Consider the following 20,728-nt stretch of genomic DNA (forward strand, 5'->3'; position numbering starts at 1 on the left):
CCTCGGATCGCCACAGATCTTAAACAAGATGGCAGACGAACTCGAAGTCAAAGATGAACACACGGAGCCTCAAACAGAAGGCGGTGACGAGGTCAGTGGAAATCTTACGCTCACCACATGCGCCCAGCCGACGGAGACGTCGGTTACGCGGCAGGCTACCATGCGGTTGAAAACTTGCCAACGAGACTGATCAAATACTTATAGGATGAGATCACCGCGATGAAGAAACGTGTGGCCGAGATGGAATCGGAAGCAGCAAAACTACGAGAGATGCAAAGCCACCTCGAATCACAATCCGAAGCCGTGCCCCGAGAGGACCGAGAAGATGTGGACGCACGCAGTATATTTGTGGGCAACGTCGACTACGCCGCTACGCCCGAAGAAATCCAAGCGCATTTTGCCAATGGAGCGGGCTCGATCAACCGAGTGACAATACTGTTGGACAAGTTTACTGGTCATCCGAAGGGGTGGGTCTGAATCTTTGAAGCACACATACTGTTCTTGCACCTTTGTTTCAAGAGTTGGATTACCGTTCGGAGAATCACCGTTCAAAGGACACATTCTCTACTCACATTTCATGCTACCTGGCAAGAGATGGATGGCTAATGGCATTTTCGCGCAGGTATGCATATGTGGAATTTTCAGAGCCGGGCTTGGTGGCACAAGCACTGGTTTTGAATGAGAGTCTCTTCCATGGTCGCAATTTGAAGGTAAGTGTCTGGTTGGGAAGCTCGTTCTCTGTCACGACGCCGTGCTAACAGGCTCTTGTTCAGGTCGTACCAAAGCGCACCAACCTGCCCGGCATGACCAGAGGTGGCCGAGGAAGAGGCGGTGGTGGTGCACCACGAGGCGGTCGTGGAGGATTCGGTGGCCGCGGTGGTTTTGGTGGCTATGGAGGTGGCTATGGTAGTCCTCGAGGAGGCCCCCGAGGAGGTGGGTTCCGCGGTAGAGGTCGTGGATATGCACCCTACTAAACCAGCAAATGACCACCTTTTGCTTTGTCCAAAAATGACCAAGCAATCTGGGAGGCTACGGGTAGTGATGGATGGACGATACACTCGAGAATCACACCGGACCAGAAATTTGGGCTGAGCTGGGCTGAGTCAAGCATGGAAACGGATACCCTAGGGCTTCTGCACTGGCAGATGGCGGCATTACAGTTGACTAGGACAGCTGAGGATTAAAAATTCAGGCTTTGGCCCTCGACAAGTGTCGAGAGCAAGGACTTGGACTGGATGGCGTTGAGGACAAATAATATTAAATGGTCGTCGAGACTGCTTTTACCATAAAATAATCAAAAATATATTCACAGGGCCTGGAAGATCGAATCTATGGGTGAGATCAATGCCTTGGCTTGCAGTGAACCGCGTATGCCATGGTATGGTAGGATGGAGGTCATGATGTAAAGACCGGCCTACTTACTGCGTACCTGACATATCTCAGGTACGTAGTCACCGGGCTCCGAGGAGGATAAAGTCTCAGTGACAGATTCTACCACCTACGAGCACGATTTTAGATAAATGATGTAAGCGAACAAGTGAATAAAACTTCGAGTGTCTGTAAGGCGGAAAACATATCGCGAGAGGCAAAGACTGGTCAGCGCTGACCATTAAATATAACGCTCCAGGCTGTGGGAAAGGGTGCAAAGGCACCTAAAGTACATGCATCCCTAGGTACCTACCCGCCCACCGAAGACACCGAGTCTTCTCTAGCATCACATCATCCCTTCTGCTGAAGATTTATCACAATCAACTTGCGAAACAGTGGTAGAAGCGTATTATGCAATCATGACATGAACAGGCACCACCTTTGAGTCTCTCTGAGCCTCTGAGTCTACCAAGTCAAAACCACAACCGCGAGATTCCGCTTTGGATCTTAGCGTCCTGAGCCGGTCGAGCTGCGCCTCCGTCCACCTCTTGTCTCGACTGCCAACCAAACCAATCCATTCACCACCAAACCACCAACAACCCGTCCTCCATCTGACAAACTCGGCCCTGGCACGGTACCTTGCGAATACGATATTGTTGCTGGTCCTCCACTGTCGACTTCCAACGGACTCGATTGTCCTTCTCTCATCTGACTTCCTTTCATCAGTTCCCTACCAATTACCCCGCCGAGTCTTTCTCTCCTTGCATCTTAGAGTCCGCCAACTGCGTGCCATTGTGCCGCATATAAAGTCAGGAAGATGCCTGAGGGGAACCTGCCTGCGTACGTGTTCATCAAACCACCTCCTCTTGGCCTGTAGCTGACATTGGCGACACAGAGAACCCAATCTTCGAGTTACCAGTATGTCCATTTCTCCCATTTGACTCGTCGTTCACCTGCGCTGACCCGAGAACCCAGTCATCGCCGCCGATGGTCTCTACAAACGAGATGTCTTCCGTGAGTTATCCTGCACTGCCTCCATCTATAATCATCGCTGAGAAATCATCAGGATTCCCGGATCCTTTCGCCGTGGCGACAATCGGAGGAGAGCAGACAAAGACCACCTCCGTCATTAGAAAGACGCTGAATCCTTATTGGAATGAAGTGTTTGACATGTATGTCACTATCCGCCTCATATTCATCATTTCAACTCTGACCTTTTCTCCAGGCGAGTTACGGAAGACAGCATCTTAGCTATACAGATCTTTGACCAGAAGAAATTCAAGAAGAAGGATCAAGGCTTTCTAGGCGTCATCAATATCCGTGTTGGCGATGTCCTTGACCTAGACATGGGCGGCGATGGTTTGTTTGACTGCCTCCAGCTCCTGAAGACGCTCTACTGACTGCTTCGCAGAAATGCTCACTCGGGATCTCAAAAAGTCTACGGACAATTTGGTGGTTCATGGGAAACTGATTGTCAACCTCTCCACCAACCTGACCGCGCCTCCACCCACTCAACAGAACAGGCCAGCACCCAGCACTGCTAACAGCGTCAATGGTTCTAACCCGTATACGAGCAGCACCAACGTGAATCAGCAGCAACTTCCTAACCGTACCAGAAGTCCCGCTCCTTCCCGAACTGCGACCGCTGGCTCAAGTGAAGCAAGGGCCTCTTCTACTGCTCTCAATGGTGGGTCTTCAGCACCACCAGCAGACGGCCCTTCTGGAAGACAAGGAGGTTTCAGTTCATTTGAGGACAGCCAAGGACGTTTACCTGCTGGATGGGAGCGTCGAGAGGATAACCTGGGCCGGACGTATTACGTTGATCATAACACGAGGACCACTACGTGGACCAGACCATCCAACCACATGAGTGAATCAGAATCAAGAAATCGTGTCGAGGCCAACATGCAGATGGAACGACAACGGCATCAAAATCGTATGCTACCGGAAGACCGTACCGGCGCCAATTCACCCAACCCGCCAGAATCACGAGGAGGTTCGCCTTCTCAGCAAAATGCTGTCTCGATGATGGCTACCGGTGCTACCACTGCTGGAACTGGTGAACTCCCAGCTGGCTGGGAGCAAAGGCATACTCCGGAAGGTCGAGCTTACTTTGTCGACCATAATACCCGGACGACCACCTGGGTTGATCCTCGACGACAACAATACATCCGCATGTATGGCAATAACCCAGCTGGTAACAATACCACCATCCAACAACAACCCGTTTCGCAACTTGGCCCTCTACCCAGTGGCTGGGAAATGCGTCTCACGAACACAGCTCGTGTCTACTTCGTTGATCACAACACGAAGACAACCACCTGGGATGATCCCCGTCTCCCATCTTCTCTCGATCAGGGAGTACCACAGTACAAGCGTGATTTCCGACGCAAACTGATTTATTTCCGATCGCAACCAGCTCTGCGCATTCTCTCCGGACAGTGCCATATCAAAGTTCGACGAGGGGCAATTTTCGAAGACTCTTATGCTGAGATTATGAGGCAAAGTGCTACAGATCTCAAGAAGCGACTGATGATCAAATTTGATGGTGAAGACGGTCTTGATTACGGTGGTCTATCTCGGTAAGTCGCATTTCCACTGTGCTAACTCTATTCCATGGCGGTGACCACTAACCATTGGTCCAGTGAATTCTTCTTCCTTCTTTCACACGAAATGTTCAACCCATTCTACTGCTTGTTTGAATACTCGGCACATGATAATTATACCTTGCAAATAAACCCTCACTCCGGAATCAACCCTGAACATCTCAACTACTTCAAATTTATTGGCCGAGTCGTCGGTCTTGCCATTTTCCATCGTCGCTTCCTCGATTCATTCTTCATCGGTGCATTCTACAAAATGATGCTACGAAAGAAAGTTGCCATCAACGATATGGAAGGTGTCGATGAAGAATACCACAAGAACTTGACATGGACTTTGGACAACGATATTACTGACATCCTTGACCAAACTTTTGCCATTGAAGACGAGCAGTTTGGTGAGACCAAGACCATCGATTTGAAGCCTGGTGGGAGAGACATCCCTGTTACGAACGAGAACAAGAGAGAATATGTTGAGTAAGTTCCAATCATCTCCTCTAAAATCACATGACCTTAAGGCTAATTTTCCCATAGGCTTGTCACAGAATGGAAGATCCAGAAGCGAGTCGAAGAGCAGTTCAACGCTTTCATCACTGGTTTCAATGAGTTGATTCCAGCTGATCTCGTGAATGTTTTCGATGAACGTGAACTCGAATTGCTTATTGGCGGTATTGCTGATATCGATGTTGATGACTGGAAGAAACACACCGACTATCGTGGCTATCAAGAACAAGATCAGGTTATCCAAGACTTCTGGAAGGTTATCCGTACATGGGATGCTGAACAAAAGAGTCGTCTTCTACAATTTGCCACGGGAACTTCACGTATCCCTGTCAACGGTTTCAAGGATCTGCAAGGTAGTGATGGGCCCAGGCGCTTCACTATTGAGAAGGCTGGTGAGATCAATGCACTTCCGAAGAGTCATACTTGGTATGTTTACACCTCACTTGTTCGCATGAATATCTTACTGACAGAATCTCAGCTTCAATCGACTCGATCTACCTCCATATAAGACATATGAGGTACTCAATAGTAAGTTGTCGACCGCTGTTGAGGAAACATTGGGTTTCGGCCAAGAATAGAAGAATCGCCTTCAACGAGATGCGGGAGTCTGGATCTGTAGCGCACGGATCTCCACGAGTTCCTGGTGGTACTTGACCTGGAATTGTTATCTGTTATACACGGTCGGTGTTGGTGATTCTTTGAGGTCGAGCAGGGAGTTGATTTAAGGTCTCATCACCTGATGGCACATTGCAGTACGAGTCGAGATCGATGTAATACAGCAATATGGGAGGGGAGGAGATATAAATCTCGCTTTAAAGTCAACAGTCGGATGCAGTGGCCTACTACCATTATATGCAGAGCAGGCAGAGCAGAACAAAGTAAAATTGCTGTGTTTTTTAGAGCGAGAAATGTCTTTTGAAGGAATGCAACGCATGCGATGACTCGGAGTGCTTTGGTGGCAGAGCAATGACTTAGTTGATGATGACTTTGTGGTAATCCACCCTTGAATCAACAAAAGCTGTTTAATAAAGTCCATTCGGCACAAGTTTCTACAGATCATACGCTGGTTAATAATGAGGATACATACATACCCCTTTGGACTCAGATCGTCCCACTTGTCTAACTACTAAGAGTAAAGACCTTGTCATTGACTGAGTGTCTGGAGGATCTCTAGTATGGTGCATGTGATATGACATGACACTTCGAGATATAGCATTACATTAGTAAGGATAACCTTCGGATCACAACGCCGAATATTCTTAGCTAAGCACAGACAGACACGGAGAAGTGCGGCCGGCCCAGCTAACTAACTACACATTTCCCACACAAAGTGATGACACAAAGGGTGTGCAACAGCCCGTTGCTGCAGAATGAGTACTAGAACGCGGACGCCACAGGGCGTGGCCATGTGTGGGCTCGCCAGAGTCCGGTACTAAGTACTGCGGATCGTCACAACTGTGACTAAAACGACTCCCGAGAAGCAAAATCATCGTGATGACTTTTAGACGAAAGTTTCTTTCGACTCTACTGAGCAAACTGAGTAATTCCCATCCCTGCTCACCTAATTGTTTTGGTTCTCTTGGTTTCTGAGCCTTCCCAAGGGGTTATTGCGGGCTGTGTGTACCGAGCACTGATCCGATGGACGCCGTTTCGTCGCCTGTGGTTCAACTTGTCGCTACCAACACCAGTGAGCAGCTGAGACGGGAAGATGCGGGTGCGGTGACACAGCCTGCCAGTGGTGGTGAGAGGAAAAACTCACCTTCGGCTGAGACGAAGGCCCTGGGCCGGGAGAATGATCTTGACTTCCGCGGTGAGCGAGGATCAGACATCCATCACAACAATCGAGTGCCCATCGCTCTCGACGTTGAGGATGCCGGTGGCGATCTCATTCGGTCGCCGCTGGATGATTTCCCAGAGGGCGGACTGCAAGCCTGGCTTGTGCTGATCGGAGCATTTCTCTGCCTGTATGCGTCCTTCGGGTTCATGGTTTCCATCGGGACGATCCAGGAATATCTCCAGACGAATCAGCTATCGCATTACACGGCTCGCGACGTGGGTTGGATCCCGTCGGTCTTTGTGTATCTGGCCCTGGGCCTTGGGATCTGGGTTGGACCGCTGTTTGATCGATACGGGCCTCGTTGGATCGCCCTCGGCGGGAGTATCTGCTACATCGCCATGATGTTTCTGCTGGCAGAGTGTAAGATCTATTGGCATTTTCTTCTCTGCTTGGGCGTGCTGGGAGGCATAGGCGGCGCCGCGTTGTGCACGACCGGCCTGGCTGTCGTGAGCCATTGGTTCAAGAGGAGACGTGGCATGGCTCATGGGCTGGCCATGGTCGGATCGAGTCTCGGCGGCACCACGATCCCATTGATACTGAGGAGCACGCTTCCGAAATATGGCTATGCTTGGTCCATCCGGATTTTGGGGTTCGTCTTCCTCGCTTGTCTCGTCGTTGCAAATCTCCTGATGAAGCCGCGACTGCCGCCGTCGCCCGAAGCTCGAAACAAACGGCTCTTGTCGCTTGGGCTTTTCGGCGATCTGAAGTTCACTTTCCTCACCATCACCGTGTTCGGCTTCGAGATCGTCTTGTTCGGTGCGTTGGGGATCCTTCCGACATATGCCAACTTTGGCACGGACTATCCCGAAGACACCGGTTTCTACCTCATCGCCGTCATGAATGGCGTATCCTGCTTCGGCCGGATCATCCCAGGCTATATTTCGGATAAAATCGGCCGCTTCAACACCTTGATGATCATGATCGTCTTCACGTTGATCATCATGCTCGTCTTGTGGCTCCCCTTCGGGCACACCAGCCTTGCAGCATTATATGCTTTTACCGCCTTGTTTGGGTTCGGTACGGGTTCGTGGATGGCGCTGACCCCCGCTTGCATCGGTCAATTGTGTGAGGCTGATCAATTTGGTCGGTACTATGGAACGTTGTACTTCGTGGCTTCTCTTGCGACACTCATTGGTGTGCCCATTAGTGGAGAACTTGTCGAGGCGATTTCGCCGCAGGTTTTGGTCGCGTTTATGTGTGCTATTCTGGGGTTGTCGCTGCTTACTTTCATCCTAAGTCGCTGGGCTTGTCTTGCTTGGAAGTGGGACTGGAGAACAAAGGTCTAGTTAGTCTTTTGGCAGACTGCAGGCCTTGCCTTCTAGCCCGTATTTGTATTGCATACATGGATGGAGTTACGCATATCAACGAGAAATATACTCAGTACGTGAAAGGCGCAAACGTACAAAACATTTCTTTTGTCATGTTAGGCAGCCCTCAAAATACTGGTCACTCGCAGTCTATGCAAGTAGTTTGCCCATACATTTAGATAACTAGGTCCATTCCACTCTCGTCCTTCCAAGAGGCATCGATCAGTGCCAATGGTGATTGACTGTGATCATCATTCGAGCTTGGTGTTCTCGCCCTTGGATAGCCTAAAGCACTCGTCTTAAAACCGTTTGTGACTTTATATAAGAAATAGTTTAAATCCTCGGTAGCCGCGTACTTGGTGCATTACTAGTACGTACGGTGCCCTCTAGTAAACCGTAGCCTACCACTGGAGCCTTTCTACGGGCTCCAGGTATATACTTAGTAGTATTACAGCTAGGCTGCGATTCCTGTCGTTGGCTTACCACCAACAAGATGTAAACTATCTGTAGAACTAGGTAAGTATTCTAGCCATATAATGGATAAGGAGATGGAACAGTACTTAGTATTATATATAGTATGTCAGGCGTTACATAGGCGGCAGGTCGACATAATAAATAGGCTCTTAGTACTTTGTTATATTCCGGGCGTGTCAGCACTACCGCTAAGATTAGCAAGATTTTGATTTCTCATTACTTAGTATCGCGGTCGATTCTACACGGATTAAACTTATCTAGGAGTTTAAGGCTTAGATGGATGTTTCAATTGAGGCATTGTATATAGTATGGACGGGACTGATAGAATAGGTGCTTTGAAGATGATATTTAACTGCTCGAATCGAATAAGGGAGCGGACCAAGAGAAAGGGGGAGTTTAGTTATTGATAAGATTATAGAAGGGAAGTTAAGGGTGCTGGCAAGTAGGGAATAATGGGAGATCAATAGTACTTAGTACTTCCTAACGACCGAGCCGTTTTTCGCGACTAATCGCCGCTAGCAGGACCATGAGTGGTGGAAGACATCAACTTGTTGCTGTAGAGGAAGGGGTCAAGCCTCGCGGACAACAGGGTAGCGGACGCTCTCTCTCGAGAGCCCTTTGAGCGTATCAGCTACTCGGCCGAATACTCCCTCCTCTGTTCTCCATAGAAGCGCAGTAATTTATTCTAAGCTGATAATTCGGTTAGACTTGCTATAGCTCGGTCAAAGAAGAAATCACGAAATCAAGAGCATCAATGAAACATACTCATACTCTATAGAGCAGCGTAGCCACCATCAACATTGTTCACAATTCCGGTGCTGCCACACTTCATAGCATGTCCTGCTGTGATAGGTGCTTAGGAATACTTGGTAGCCAACAACGATTAGCTAACACCATCCCTCACATTCAGAGTACTGCAACATCAGCCAGTTCCAGAATTTGTCCTCCTCCTGCTTCCTCGCAGCCAGAGTTACTAGCTATTCGCAGATATATAGAGATAAATTTTGGAGACTAATTATCAACATCAATTGGAATGAAATGATGGGACTACTTGGTTCAAACAATGGGCTATGAAGTCGTGCTACTACTTGTACCTCCCAGTCTGACAAATAGTCAGAAAGGTTGCACAGGGGTACAAATTATCCAGGAATGTAGGATAGAAAGCAGAAACAATTATTTTTAGTGAGCTAGTGTTTTCTGAGTAGGTAGTTCGTGATTACCCCAAGTACTGTCATCGCCGGCTCACTTTCGGCGACGATATATGGTGAGAATGGGTTCTATGAATCATGTACCTAAGCTCCTGTGAAGAAGTTACCCTCGTGCACTTCTGTACCGTCGATACCTTTGAACCAAGCCATCCTATTTTTGGCAAACTGCTCAATCTTCGGCCTCAACTGATTGTTCTGCACATCGAAATCATCAACAGTACCAATCCTGGGAATCAGCTTTCCAGTGTACCCAGAACTGACCCTGTACATCAATGTCCCGCAAATGGAGCAGAAGTAGTTGGCCATTTCGTTGCCTGTGGCGATAGTCTTTCTCTGAGCATACCTAGTAAGCTTGTCCTGGCCGCGGACATGCACTGTAGCAGACTCATTGACGACAAAGTTGGATGCGAATGCCGACGCATGGATCTTATGGTCGTCGGAGCAGTTGCAGATGAAGGTGGCGATAAGATCTGGCCCGTCGACAGGCTAAGGGGCGTTACTTAGACCCCTTAAGTACTAGAGTTAGAGGAACTCACGAGGAGAAGTTGGACCGCACCGCAAAAACAGGTCGCTGTCGCTCTTCCATCAGGCTGCAGCCCCTTTGCACCTGCCGAGGGTAATAGGATATTCGACGTACTCATCGTGATTGGAGGTTGATATGATGTTACTGAGAACAGATGGCAAAATACTAATGTTAAACTCCGGTACACAAAAAGAACGAGCGCTACGCTGAATTTATAACTTGCAAGTTCCAACAGTAGAGTGCTCTCTGCAGGAGGAGCTGGTCAAAGTACTCTCAATTTGGCAAGCATTCGTACGTCAAGGCCATCAAACCTTGGTGCCGAACATGTCTCAATAGACTATGGCGCTGGCAACGACCTCCTACCCGTGTTTACGGAGGGAGGGTTAGAGCCAGGGAGGTGGAGTCTTCTTTGTCTTGAGAAGGACGGGAGACGGAGTAACTTGATCTCGCGAAGGCCACACTAGACTGCAAAGGGAAGTTACAGGGTACAGGGCCAGTTCCTGCAATAAACACGATTAGCGTCGACGGGAAAGAATTTGAAGTCATTGGGATTGAGGCCTAATTAGTCCAGGGCTCTAAGAGGTGCGTCGTTTCTTCGATAAGTCATTGGTCAGACTGCAATCCTGCGTCTTGTCTTGGTAAGGACGGGTTGCGACAGTTGAGAAGTCATTCAGAATTCTATCAGTATGCTTGTTAGTCAGCTACACCAAAGCTGCTGTCAAAAGTATAAATTTCCAGCACCGAAGTACTCAATTGGTCCATGAGCAGAGATGCCTTAAGGCGACCAGCTCCGAATGGACGTTCACAAAAACCGTCGCAGCTACCAGGAGCCGCCTGTTGTTCGACTCTGGATCTACATTGCAATATACCTTCCACAAATGGTGGGACTATCACCTTGCACAATGTAACAACGCGCACGCGGTTTTTTGCTTGCTGTTCACAGTTTCTGAGGCTTTGTTAGATTAGGCTGGCACCTCTTCCTAGACTGGTGCCACCGACATAAGGACCTATGCTTCCAGCGCTGCACTGCTGGCTACATTGAGCTCGGAGGAACCGGCTGTGCGTGTGGAGTGATATGTTGATCGTGCTGTGCAGGGAGAAGGTATTGATGGCGCACCGGACATGGCGCTTGATGGGTGGATGATAAGGAAGACGTACGATCCGTTCAAGTCCAAGATATAGAGGCAAAGTAGTCAAATGGCAGGCTGAAAGAACCATGATCACTGCAGCTCTCAATTCCGGTAATGCGAGCCGCCCCAGTTGTCCACTGAGTTTCTATCCATCATCGATCCCTGCCTGTACATGGAGTCAAGTGCGACGATGCGCATCTTGACTGACATTTCTGCTTCAAGCTTCAATATGGATGTCCACACTGTCTAAGATCAGAGTAGATTTATGCGTCTTGGGGCACCAGAGGGAGAATTCTCCAGCCGTCAAGTTTCGCTTTCAAACGAAAAGGCAAGAACATCTAGTAAGCATTGGCAGCCAATTAAGTAGCACGAGAATTCAAGGTATGTCCTGTCATTTTAGCCTCTAGGTGGTTGCCTAACGTCTGTAGTCGACTATGGCAGTCCTGTGTGCTTAGATTCGAGGCGAGGGCATGAGTGCGGTGCCTTATGCACGCATGCAGGATGTTGCATTGCTCCGTGAGTGAAGAGGTGGATCTATATGCAGGCAGAGGTCAGTAATATTTGGTCAAGTTCTATATCGCTATCTAGTGACTTTAAAATCGACAATGGGATTCGCACTCTATCGCCACCTCCCAACCATCTTAATTCTAGAGCGAGTTGGAAGACAAACACCGGAAAGTGGTGATCCAGATTAGCACACGGGTACCCTGTACCTTCCGCTTTCGAGCATCGACACCATTCCAGGTTGTGCTCTGACAATCACTGTTTGGGTAAATTCTTGTGAAATTCTCGAATGATGCAGCTTGCGTGATATGCTTCGAGTGGCTTAAATATTGGGAAACTAAGAAAGACACAGAATCTTACCATTTTCCGTTGCCTCCCTAAATACGACCCGAACACTAAGATGGAAGGACAATGTTTGTGCGGCGCTGTTGTCGTCAAGGTCCACGACTCAAATCTCTTTTCTGGTCATCGCAGAGGGCATTTCTGTCACTGTCGAAACTGCAGAAAGGTTGCTGGTGGGATATTTGGTGCGAACCTTGCGATTGAAAGTGAGAAGGTTGAAATAATCGGCAAGAGCAACCTCGCTGAATACATCGACAAAGACACGACAAGTGGCACTCCCATGGCACGGTGCTTTTGCAAGCATTGCGGAACGTGTGTCTTTCCTCACCCACTTGAGTGTTACAGCCGCTAATCAACTCTGTACACAGACCAGTTCAGTCAGTGACACCTGTTATGGAGGGGAAAGTAGTACTGAAGCTGGGCATGTTCGAAAAAATCCCTGCCCCGGAGTGGGAAGCGTTTTCAGTACGGCGGCAAAACTGGGAGAAGCCTGTCGAAGGTTGCACTCAGTATAAATTGCTAGGAGGTCCCGGCAAAGCAGAAATGTAAGGTCGATTTGAGAAGTATCGAATCAAATTACTTCGGTGCCAATCTTGTGCTGAGCATTCACTAGTCAAACGCTCATTTTGGGCCGACTACAATTCCTAATTTACTCTCGATCTCTGCGTTGGTCAGTCTTGCATGCAGCAAAGACTCTCGAATCGCTTCAGTCTTTTCAGAGGCTTGATAGCTGACTCAAAACAATAATTCGATAGAGCGAGATCTTGAGTGATTCGTGCAAATATGGTCGTGCCTAGCAACGGAAAGCACTGTCCAGCAGTCGAAAAATGGCATACAGAGACAACCCAAAATAGCAAACCTCTCCGTGTACCCCAAAGATTCCGAAGATCAGTCATTCGAAGCCGCCTGACAAGTCTGGGTTGAATCCGTACCTGTTTTGCTGCTACGTGTATTGGAATGCTCCGACTTTCCGTGGCGAGCATCACCAAGCTAGCCCACCTGCAACACTCGTACATAGCTTCCAACTCGGGAGTTGAGGTGGCGCTCACAGGCTCGAAATTTTCAATATTCTTGCGTAATTCTCGACGGTCTTGAAGAACATGTTTCGTTGGTACAGAGATGTGCGCACTTCCGTGGAAGAAAGTCGAAAGCCATCTTTGCACGGTGTAAGCAAGAACAAGAGTTTTTGTTTCCACAGGTGCTGTAGAGGTTCCAGTAACGCTCTTGGAAGTGAGAGGCGAAGCCCAAGCATCAGGAATGGGGCAGTCGTCGCATGAACCCGTTGGAGGGAACAGGTCTGTAATCCTAGCCGAAGGAGTATTTTGGTAGCTTGCGGCATCGAGGGCCATTGATCTGCCAATGGTGTCAAAAAACAACTGAGCTACGGAAGGATGCAAAGCAAGCTTACATATTCATCCAGTTAGAGACATAGCGTAACAAAGTGGTGCTCTCGGCGTCCAGATAGCTTTCACTGCTGGTGTCAAAAAGCCTTCGCGTCGCTTGACGATGAAGGGTCCGCTCCTTAAGAGCACGCTGAGCTGTTTCTGCGGATTCCGGGCAGCAAACGTTGTCGTCTTGCATGGATGCAATGAGATAATCCCACATACTCAGACGATTCGGTAAATCATGAGAAACCAAGCAGACAATCGGAGCAGACAGCACCAAAATAGCAGTCAGGCTCTGAGGGCTGAGCAAAAAGTTCGAGGACTTTAAGTTGGCAGTAAGATTCTGGATGACATGACTCTTCAGCTCCAGGAGCATGGTCCTGGTGCCCAGGCCAGTTAGGGCCATCGAATGAGCGTAACTGAGCAGTCGACAAGCACTGAGCATGGTTAAAGAATCATGATGGTCGGATATGATGAATTTGTGGACGAAATCTTGCCCGAAGAACTCAAACATTGTTTGCGTGTCTGCGAAACCAGACTTCGTTGTTCCGGTCTTCAGGAATTCCGGAAGAAGGTACTGCTGATCGTTGCATGGGGAATCGATCCATCGAAGCGCCTCAGAGCCTACCCCTAAGGGCAAACCATTTACGTCCGCATGCTTCTGTCTGTTGAATCTTGGATGTCGTTGGGTTGATACAATAAAGCAGTTGGAGATTGTTTTAGAGCCATTGCTATAATTGAGGCTGCCATCCGTCTTCAACACATTAGTAGTTGCATCGTTAGACTCCGGCTCTGCGCTCGGTTTCGTAGACACCTTCTTGTACTTGACAGCACCTCCCCAATACGCTGCGTGGCTTCTAAGCGACCTTGAGTGAGTTTTCAGCCAATTTACTTTTTTCCCCTTGAAGTCTGTAGGCACAAAAGAGAAATTTGGTGGAGGCTTGATACTCTTACGTGAAGGCATCGTCAATTGTGGACGTGACAATTAATGTGGGAGTACTCGGCTGTGGCGTTTCGCATGTCACGGATTAGATGATGCATGAACATTGTTGCATGTACCAGATAAACCTAGGCGACTTCGTCCGTGACCTAGCAATTGAATCATATGTGTGCAATAAAGGCCTTACGACCACTGCGTGATGACGAGTTACTTAACTAGTAAGGATCAAATGGATCGTTTATCAAGCAGCTCGATGGCCCACAACCCGCCGTTTAAGCTTGTCAGTGGCGCCCGGCTTAACCGTATTAAGGAGTTACAGGGTGCATGCAACTCAAAACAGCCCTACTTTCATGCCATTCGGTAGCTTCCCACCCAAGGATCATCAAGTCCTGATATCATTGGGAAAGGGTCTTCAACAATGACACGCTGAAAGCATGATTCAGCAACACATTACGAGAAGCTCCTACTCGTTGAGTATGGAGAGCTGCTCGTATTGACACAGTACTATCACATAAGTAGTTGCTGAGGGTAGCTAAAGGACCAACTCGCAACCTTCAACCGAACCGTCCAATTGACATGGCACCAGTTTCTACACTCTCATTCAAATGTGCTCTGATAACTGGGGGTGGTGGAGGGTAAGAACTTGTTCCTTAATGTCATCGTTGTACTGTTATCGCTGACGCTCGCTAGTAAGCCGCAACTGCTCGCGTTCATTTTTCCTATTCTTGGGCACTGAGAAGCATTGTCAACCAAGGTCCGATGTCATCTGGACGTACCAGCGGTATCGGGGTTGATAATATGTTCAGAATTCAGTTGCCGTCATCGATGCACTTCACTCGCCGTGAATACTTAGCTTATCAATGCTCAAGTCGGATGAATTTCGCTAACCCTGGACATTCTAGGACTTGGAAGGGCCATGGCCGAAGCGCTGATTGCAATGGGAAAATCGGTCATTATCGCAGGTCGGACAGAAGCTAGCCTTCAGAGAACTGCCACAGATATTGGAGCAAAGGATTATTTTCTGCTCGACGTGAGCAACGTTCCCGCAATTTCTTGCTTCGTTGAGGAACTCGTGTCGAAACATCCAGAGCTGGACTGCGTGATCAACAATGCTGGCGTGCAGCGACCGTTTCAAATCCTCGGGCCAGATTACGACTTCAACCTCGACCATGCAGATCAAGAGATCGACACCAACATCCGTGGGCCGATGCATCTATGTGTGTCCCTGGTTCCCCATTTTAATAGCCTTCCGAATGGTGGTGTCATCATGAATGTTTCTTCTGTACTCGGTTACAACCCTTTCAGTCTGGTGAACCCAGTGTACAATGGCACGAAAGCGTGGATCCATTTCTTTACCATGAATCTCCGATCGCAGCTCCAGCAAGCAGGTAGTAAGATCAAGGTTGTGGAGATCGTCCCCCCAACCGTCGAAACAGCCCTGCATCGAGAGCGGAAGGATCCAGATGACAATAAGAAAACTCATGGGAACTCGTCAGCTCTTAGTGTGAAAGAATTCATGACGCAGATAGAAGAAGGCTGGCAGAGCGACAAAGATATATGCCCGGCTGGTATGGGACACGAGTTGGTAGAAAAATGGTATGATGCTTTCGGAGAGGCATATACAGGTGCAGGAGGGTGAGATGAAAGATCTGATATTGGTTCGCCTCCGCGCTAACTGGAGATGGGTCTATACTAAGTACTCAGAGTACCTGGTATCTATACTGAATTCTCGAGAAAACTCGAATAGAACACTAAGCACGTAGTATACCCTAATTCCGTCTCAAATTATCACCAATACTCTATTATCCCATGGGTAGTCCAGTGTTTCCTCTTTTGGAATTTTATGTGTCGTGTTCATTATCGGCTAACCTTCTTCACGGAGTGCATCTAGGTAGCTACGAGTAGATTGCTTCGTCGTTGGCGGGCTAATAGGTAAGCTAGCTCTCAACGCTCAGCCCGAGGATTCTCAGCAAGCTAAGCTCCACTGAGCGAGATAACCGCGTTACATAATCCAGCCATATTTTAGGAACGATTCCGAGGAGTATTACGAGTGGCTCCAAACAATCTCGATACCAATTTTACCTCGAGAAGAAAATTAGTCATCCTAAGTATAAGTACTTAGTACTATCTGGCCCCCTCTACGGGGAGCCAACTCGATGCTATTATAGACTCTTTGAATTAGGTTAGATTTAATTAGCTCAATTCGAATACTCAGTACATAACTTCGAACTGATTGAGTTCTATAAAGTCGGTGAAGTAAAGTGAACGCATTTGAGCCGGGTTTGAAATCGGTGTAAAATCAGTATAAATATATCCCGTAAACCGAGTAAACCAATCCGGCGATTTAAGCATCATATTCAGTATTAAACCGGGCTTGAAGCTGCTTTGACTCCCTTGGGCAGGCAAGGAAAGGGTAAAAGTACCCTAAGTACTGAGCAATACTGAGTAGAAACCGGGACGTGAGACTTACTTGAAATTCGGGCTAGAGGGGAAAATCAGGCGGTTATATGTATCTCTCTAAGTTCTTTGCTTTGTTACTGAGTTCATCTTCGAGTCTTGGTCGCGGCAGCTCAAAGGTCTCCCTAACTCGACCATATGATATACCACCCAGCTGCACCAAGGGTCTCAATTTCTCCAGATCTATAGTGGTTTTTTCTGCATTGATCGCATCCTCACGGACCCAGAATCGAGTCGCTTCGATGATCGCCAACGCTCCCTTTGCTTGATCGGTGCCATGTGTCCCATAATCCAATTCTTTCATCTCAAGCAATCGCCCTTCAATGCTGAAGATTGCTTCTCTGACTCTTTCCGGTTTTACTGTGCTTGACGGGGCTGCAGTGAGTCCTGAAAGTTCCCATTCGGAAACGCCATGCGGCAGCTCGAGCGACGTAGCATTTACGGCTTCGACCATATGTTCACTGACAATGTTGATAACGCACTCTCCCGTTTCCATCAGGTTGCGACTTGTATCCTTTGGTCTGGCCTGGCGACCAGAAAACCCGATGACCAGAATCGGAGGATCGTGATCGACAACTTGAAAATAGCTGAAGGGACTCAAGTTTTTAGCCCCATCCGAAGAGGCTGTGCTGACGAAGGATATCGGTCTGGGTATTCCGGATATCAAGACCTGATAGTTCTGAATCATCGTTCGGTCCGGCGCATTGGGATCAATTTCTGTATGGCGATTTTCTTGCCGTGATTGCTCTTTTGGTACGAGGTCTTCAGATGTCTGGTGATCGATTCGAGCTCCATCCCCATACTTCCATGCTGGATTGGGTGATTGGGTGGTGATAATCGGCATGGATCGATCAAAAGTTGGGCGACTTTCTTGAACCTCCTTGAAATCTGCATGCCTCGAATTCAAAACGAAGGGATTTGCTCCTGCTGCTGTTGAGCTGTGTCTTGAGGAGGGAAGACCTGTTTTGGAAGCCTTTGAGCGAGCATGGGCGAACTGCCTCACAAGTCTCATTGAGCTGTCCCCCATGACTCTTGCCATGCGCATATCGAAACAGTACTCAGTATTTTTGGCGCCGAAGAGCACACGGATTCGATCGTAGCAGATTCCAGTTACCTGTTACTGAACAAACAATGGATCAAGGACGCCTCAGCATGAACCATCCTGTTGCAGCATCTGTCAATACTAAGTACTTATTTGGTCTCATGTCATCGATGAGCATCGGCATTCCATCTGAGCATGTGTTCTTCGCGTGTGATATGATGACAGAATTTGGGAAAGGCTTCCTCAACCTTGGTATATAGCTTACCCTTGTAGAACGGTCACAGACGCTGGCTGATTTGTCAGAGGGTTCGGGATAAGCCTCAATTCTTCCGATGAACATCGGCACAAATCTCCGACGTACAGAATATCGGCCCTGGGAAGCCTTGGTCTTGGCGCCTACTCTGAACACCTAATGGTTCATTTTTCGTGAGAGGGCACCTCGTCGATCGTCAGTCGTTTCTTCTTCGAATTAACGCAAAATATTGTAGGTCAAGCTGCGACCAGCGCCAATGTGCTGTATTTGTTTGTTTGTTCTCTTTGGCTTGGACAGCCTAGTGGACATGTCAAGTTACTTCCTGAGCTCGGTTGTATGGGTAGAGTTCAACTCGATCTGAACTTGTATCTGCGGTGGCTCGATGATTTGTTGATCTTGATAGATTCTTCCCAGAGATCTTGACCAGTCGCGGTGCTTGCTGATTGCTTGGGCCAATCATCGAACTGCCTTCTGTTGTTGCCAATCCACAGTTTGGGAAGTATCGACGTAGCACAACACGAATTGAGGGCATGCAGATGCAGGCAATACCGACGTTGAATTCAAGATCTGTGAAATAGCCAAACGGTATGAAATCCCCTTGAAGATGTTGCGATTAGTCAAGCTGGACCTGAAGGAGAGAGATAAGTGTAACTCACAGGTCTGGTTCATGCTGCCATCCAACTGTACCATGCTATAAAGTCGAAGAATGCTCACCAGTGTAACACTATAACACACATTTGTCAAGTCAGCCCAAATGCCCTTTGTTCAGGAGTTCTGTTTCGGGGATCTCTCACAAAAAGCCAACTGAAAACATGAGCATCACATGGATTTTCTTCTTGCGAGATAAATTCAAACCCCAAAGTTGAGTTAGTGGGAGGATGAATATGATTATGTCCAACAAGATATTGATGATGGCATGAATGACAGCACCCAGGTCGAAGTTCAGACATTTCCCATCCGCCTCTCCATCCCACTGCATCCACGTGTAGGAGACAGGACTACACTGGAAGATGAACAAAAATGTGAATACGATACCATACACAAAACAGATTCCCAATAGCGGATAAGCAACCTTGCGGAAGGCGCGAGATGGAAATAGTTTGAGGTAGAAGCATAGAAAGGCGATCTTGATAAGTGCGACTCCGATTGTGTAGAAGACGCCACCAATGAAAAATACCTGCAATGTCGCTGTCAACGCAAGCTTTGTAGGGCCTAGGAGTTCAAGCTCACCTTCAGCACCTCATTTGTATCACTGAATGGTATTCTCCAAATGTCCTTGCCATACCCGAAACGTCGTGCTTGCCAATTGTAAGTTGTTGGCCTTGCCTTCTAGAGCGCCGGTGTACTTACATATCGGATTGCATACGGCGTTGCCGATCATGACGATCTACTGATCAGCCAAAGTCTTCCAGTCTTCAGTCAGTGATAAACTTACAGTTGCAAGACCAGTTGCAATGTCGTCCCAACCCCATATTTTGCTGATTCCAAAAACAATAGCTCTGGTAATCACAAAGCCAAGAGCTATCGCCAAAGAAGTGAATGTTACGGCCGAACTGACGGCTCCCCTATCTCTGTTGGGAAACTGGCAAGTGAGTGAGGTGATGTTGCGACCGACTAGACATATGAGTCAGTTTGGCCGTGCTTGATTCGTGACATTGATCATACCCAGAGCCTCCCGGACAGTGCAATTCTCCTCGAAACAATCAAAGCCGAGCTGTGCAAGCTTATGATCATCACAGAAGCACTGGATCCCCGAACAGGAAGTAAAGCGACTAGTCAATTGGACAGTGCAATTTGTCTGGACATATGTCAGAGTCTGAATGAGCAGCCTCACTGTGTGAGGGGTGAAAGGATTGCCAATGGCTTACTGCACATGCTGACATGGTCAATACTTGACCAAGCACCAGCTGGTGCACACAAAGGAGTGCGACAAATACCGTGGGCGTGACCTTCATTCTGGAGATAGCAATGTGTTAGCAGAAGCGCGACAAGCTCCAAATGGGAATTGGCGAGCTCTTGAGCTTTTCTTGCAAGGGGGATCTTCTAGAATCAGCCTGCTAAGCTTCTCCTCCTTGTCTGGTGGCGTTCGCGTACCATTCGTTTGATCGTGGATTGCCGTGGCAGGACGGCCCACGCTTTGGCGAGAGAGCTGGGATAGGAAGACGGCAGTCGATGTTACAGGATTGTTTGAGGCTAGCTGCTGAAAATCTGCGAACACCTGGACTTTGCGCCATGAAATGAAAGAACACTATCTCCCAGATTTGGACATGCCCATCTGAATCCATGTTGACTAACGTCTTCAGGGAACTGATATGTCTCCATGGAACATGAAGCACAGACCTGATTGGAGCTAATATAGGAGCATCGTGGTTCGGGGGAAACTGTGTGGATGAGACATGCATTGATTAACCATTCGGAGGCCTTGCCATCGCATTAGCGAGAGCGAGCACATGGACTTGGGAACGCAGCTATTCCCGGGACGGGGAACTGGATATCTTTGAGTAGTTTCGGCCCAAGTCTCTGAATATGTCGTTGTATGGAGACTCGTAGGGAAACCCCTAAAAGTGGAGAATATTGGGCCAAAGTCCGTACGGAGGATTCGTCAATTGACTCGTTGTTCAAGCGGTCTTAGGGCCTTCGTGTGGCGTACCTGAAAGTAGGATAACACCCACGAGCTGTACCTCATACTAATTGATATTCGGTATTCGTATAGCCACGACCGGATTCTGACATTCTTCTTTCTCGTATATGGCGAATATCAGGACCGTCCTCTGGCCGCTGAGTGTTTGAGAGAGATGATGTGGCCTCCAACAGGTGACAATCTGATGAGCACATGAGAAGACAAGCCATCCTC

General features: G+C 48.2%; 8 protein-coding genes across 8 annotated transcripts; 4 read left to right on the top strand and 4 right to left on the bottom strand.

Moving 5' to 3' along the window:
• Window positions 1–28: 28 nt before the first annotated feature.
• LTR84_001432 (uncharacterized protein) lies at window positions 29–974 on the top strand (the record flags this gene model as incomplete). Its single annotated transcript, XM_064845056.1, has 4 exons — window positions 29–91; window positions 205–467; window positions 623–710; window positions 774–974. The coding sequence occupies 4 exons, from the start codon at window positions 29–31 to the stop codon at window positions 972–974; spliced, it is 615 nt and encodes a 204-aa protein (XP_064707314.1).
• A 1,399-nt stretch (window positions 975–2,373) lies between these two features.
• LTR84_001433 (uncharacterized protein) lies at window positions 2,374–5,050 on the top strand (the record flags this gene model as incomplete). The annotated part of the gene is made up of 6 exons (XM_064845057.1): window positions 2,374–2,540; window positions 2,594–2,727; window positions 2,780–3,950; window positions 4,014–4,445; window positions 4,503–4,898; window positions 4,951–5,050. The coding sequence occupies 6 exons, from the start codon at window positions 2,374–2,376 to the stop codon at window positions 5,048–5,050; spliced, it is 2,400 nt and encodes a 799-aa protein (XP_064707315.1).
• Window positions 5,051–6,110: 1,060 nt separating this feature from the next.
• LTR84_001434 (uncharacterized protein) lies at window positions 6,111–7,595 on the top strand (the record flags this gene model as incomplete). The annotated part of the gene is made up of 1 exon (XM_064845058.1): window positions 6,111–7,595. One exon carries the CDS (start codon window positions 6,111–6,113, stop codon window positions 7,593–7,595), a length of 1,485 nt encoding a protein of 494 aa, XP_064707316.1.
• A 1,787-nt stretch (window positions 7,596–9,382) lies between these two features.
• On the bottom strand, window positions 9,383–9,939 carry LTR84_001435 (uncharacterized protein; the record flags this gene model as incomplete). The annotated part of the gene is made up of 2 exons (XM_064845059.1): window positions 9,383–9,784; window positions 9,835–9,939. 2 exons carry the CDS (start codon window positions 9,937–9,939, stop codon window positions 9,383–9,385), a joined length of 507 nt encoding a protein of 168 aa, XP_064707317.1.
• A 2,507-nt stretch (window positions 9,940–12,446) lies between these two features.
• On the bottom strand, window positions 12,447–13,696 carry LTR84_001436 (uncharacterized protein; the record flags this gene model as incomplete). Its single annotated transcript, XM_064845060.1, has 3 exons — window positions 12,447–12,459; window positions 12,812–13,150; window positions 13,206–13,696. The coding sequence occupies 3 exons, from the start codon at window positions 13,694–13,696 to the stop codon at window positions 12,447–12,449; spliced, it is 843 nt and encodes a 280-aa protein (XP_064707318.1).
• A 1,342-nt stretch (window positions 13,697–15,038) lies between these two features.
• LTR84_001437 (uncharacterized protein) lies at window positions 15,039–15,761 on the top strand (the record flags this gene model as incomplete). Its single annotated transcript, XM_064845061.1, has 1 exon — window positions 15,039–15,761. One exon carries the CDS (start codon window positions 15,039–15,041, stop codon window positions 15,759–15,761), a length of 723 nt encoding a protein of 240 aa, XP_064707319.1.
• Window positions 15,762–16,625: 864 nt separating this feature from the next.
• LTR84_001438 (uncharacterized protein) lies at window positions 16,626–17,624 on the bottom strand (the record flags this gene model as incomplete). The annotated part of the gene is made up of 1 exon (XM_064845062.1): window positions 16,626–17,624. One exon carries the CDS (start codon window positions 17,622–17,624, stop codon window positions 16,626–16,628), a length of 999 nt encoding a protein of 332 aa, XP_064707320.1.
• A 560-nt stretch (window positions 17,625–18,184) lies between these two features.
• Window positions 18,185–19,829, bottom strand: LTR84_001439 (uncharacterized protein; the record flags this gene model as incomplete). Its single annotated transcript, XM_064845063.1, has 8 exons — window positions 18,185–18,471; window positions 18,531–18,598; window positions 18,774–19,051; window positions 19,105–19,172; window positions 19,225–19,261; window positions 19,310–19,488; window positions 19,540–19,672; window positions 19,743–19,829. The coding sequence occupies 8 exons, from the start codon at window positions 19,827–19,829 to the stop codon at window positions 18,185–18,187; spliced, it is 1,137 nt and encodes a 378-aa protein (XP_064707321.1).
• Window positions 19,830–20,728: the final 899 nt, after the last annotated feature.

Source organism: Exophiala bonariae, assembly GCF_035927105.1.
Source record: "Exophiala bonariae strain CCFEE 5792 chromosome Unknown scaffold_10, whole genome shotgun sequence".
Lineage (NCBI taxonomy): Eukaryota > Fungi > Ascomycota > Eurotiomycetes > Chaetothyriales > Herpotrichiellaceae > Exophiala > Exophiala bonariae.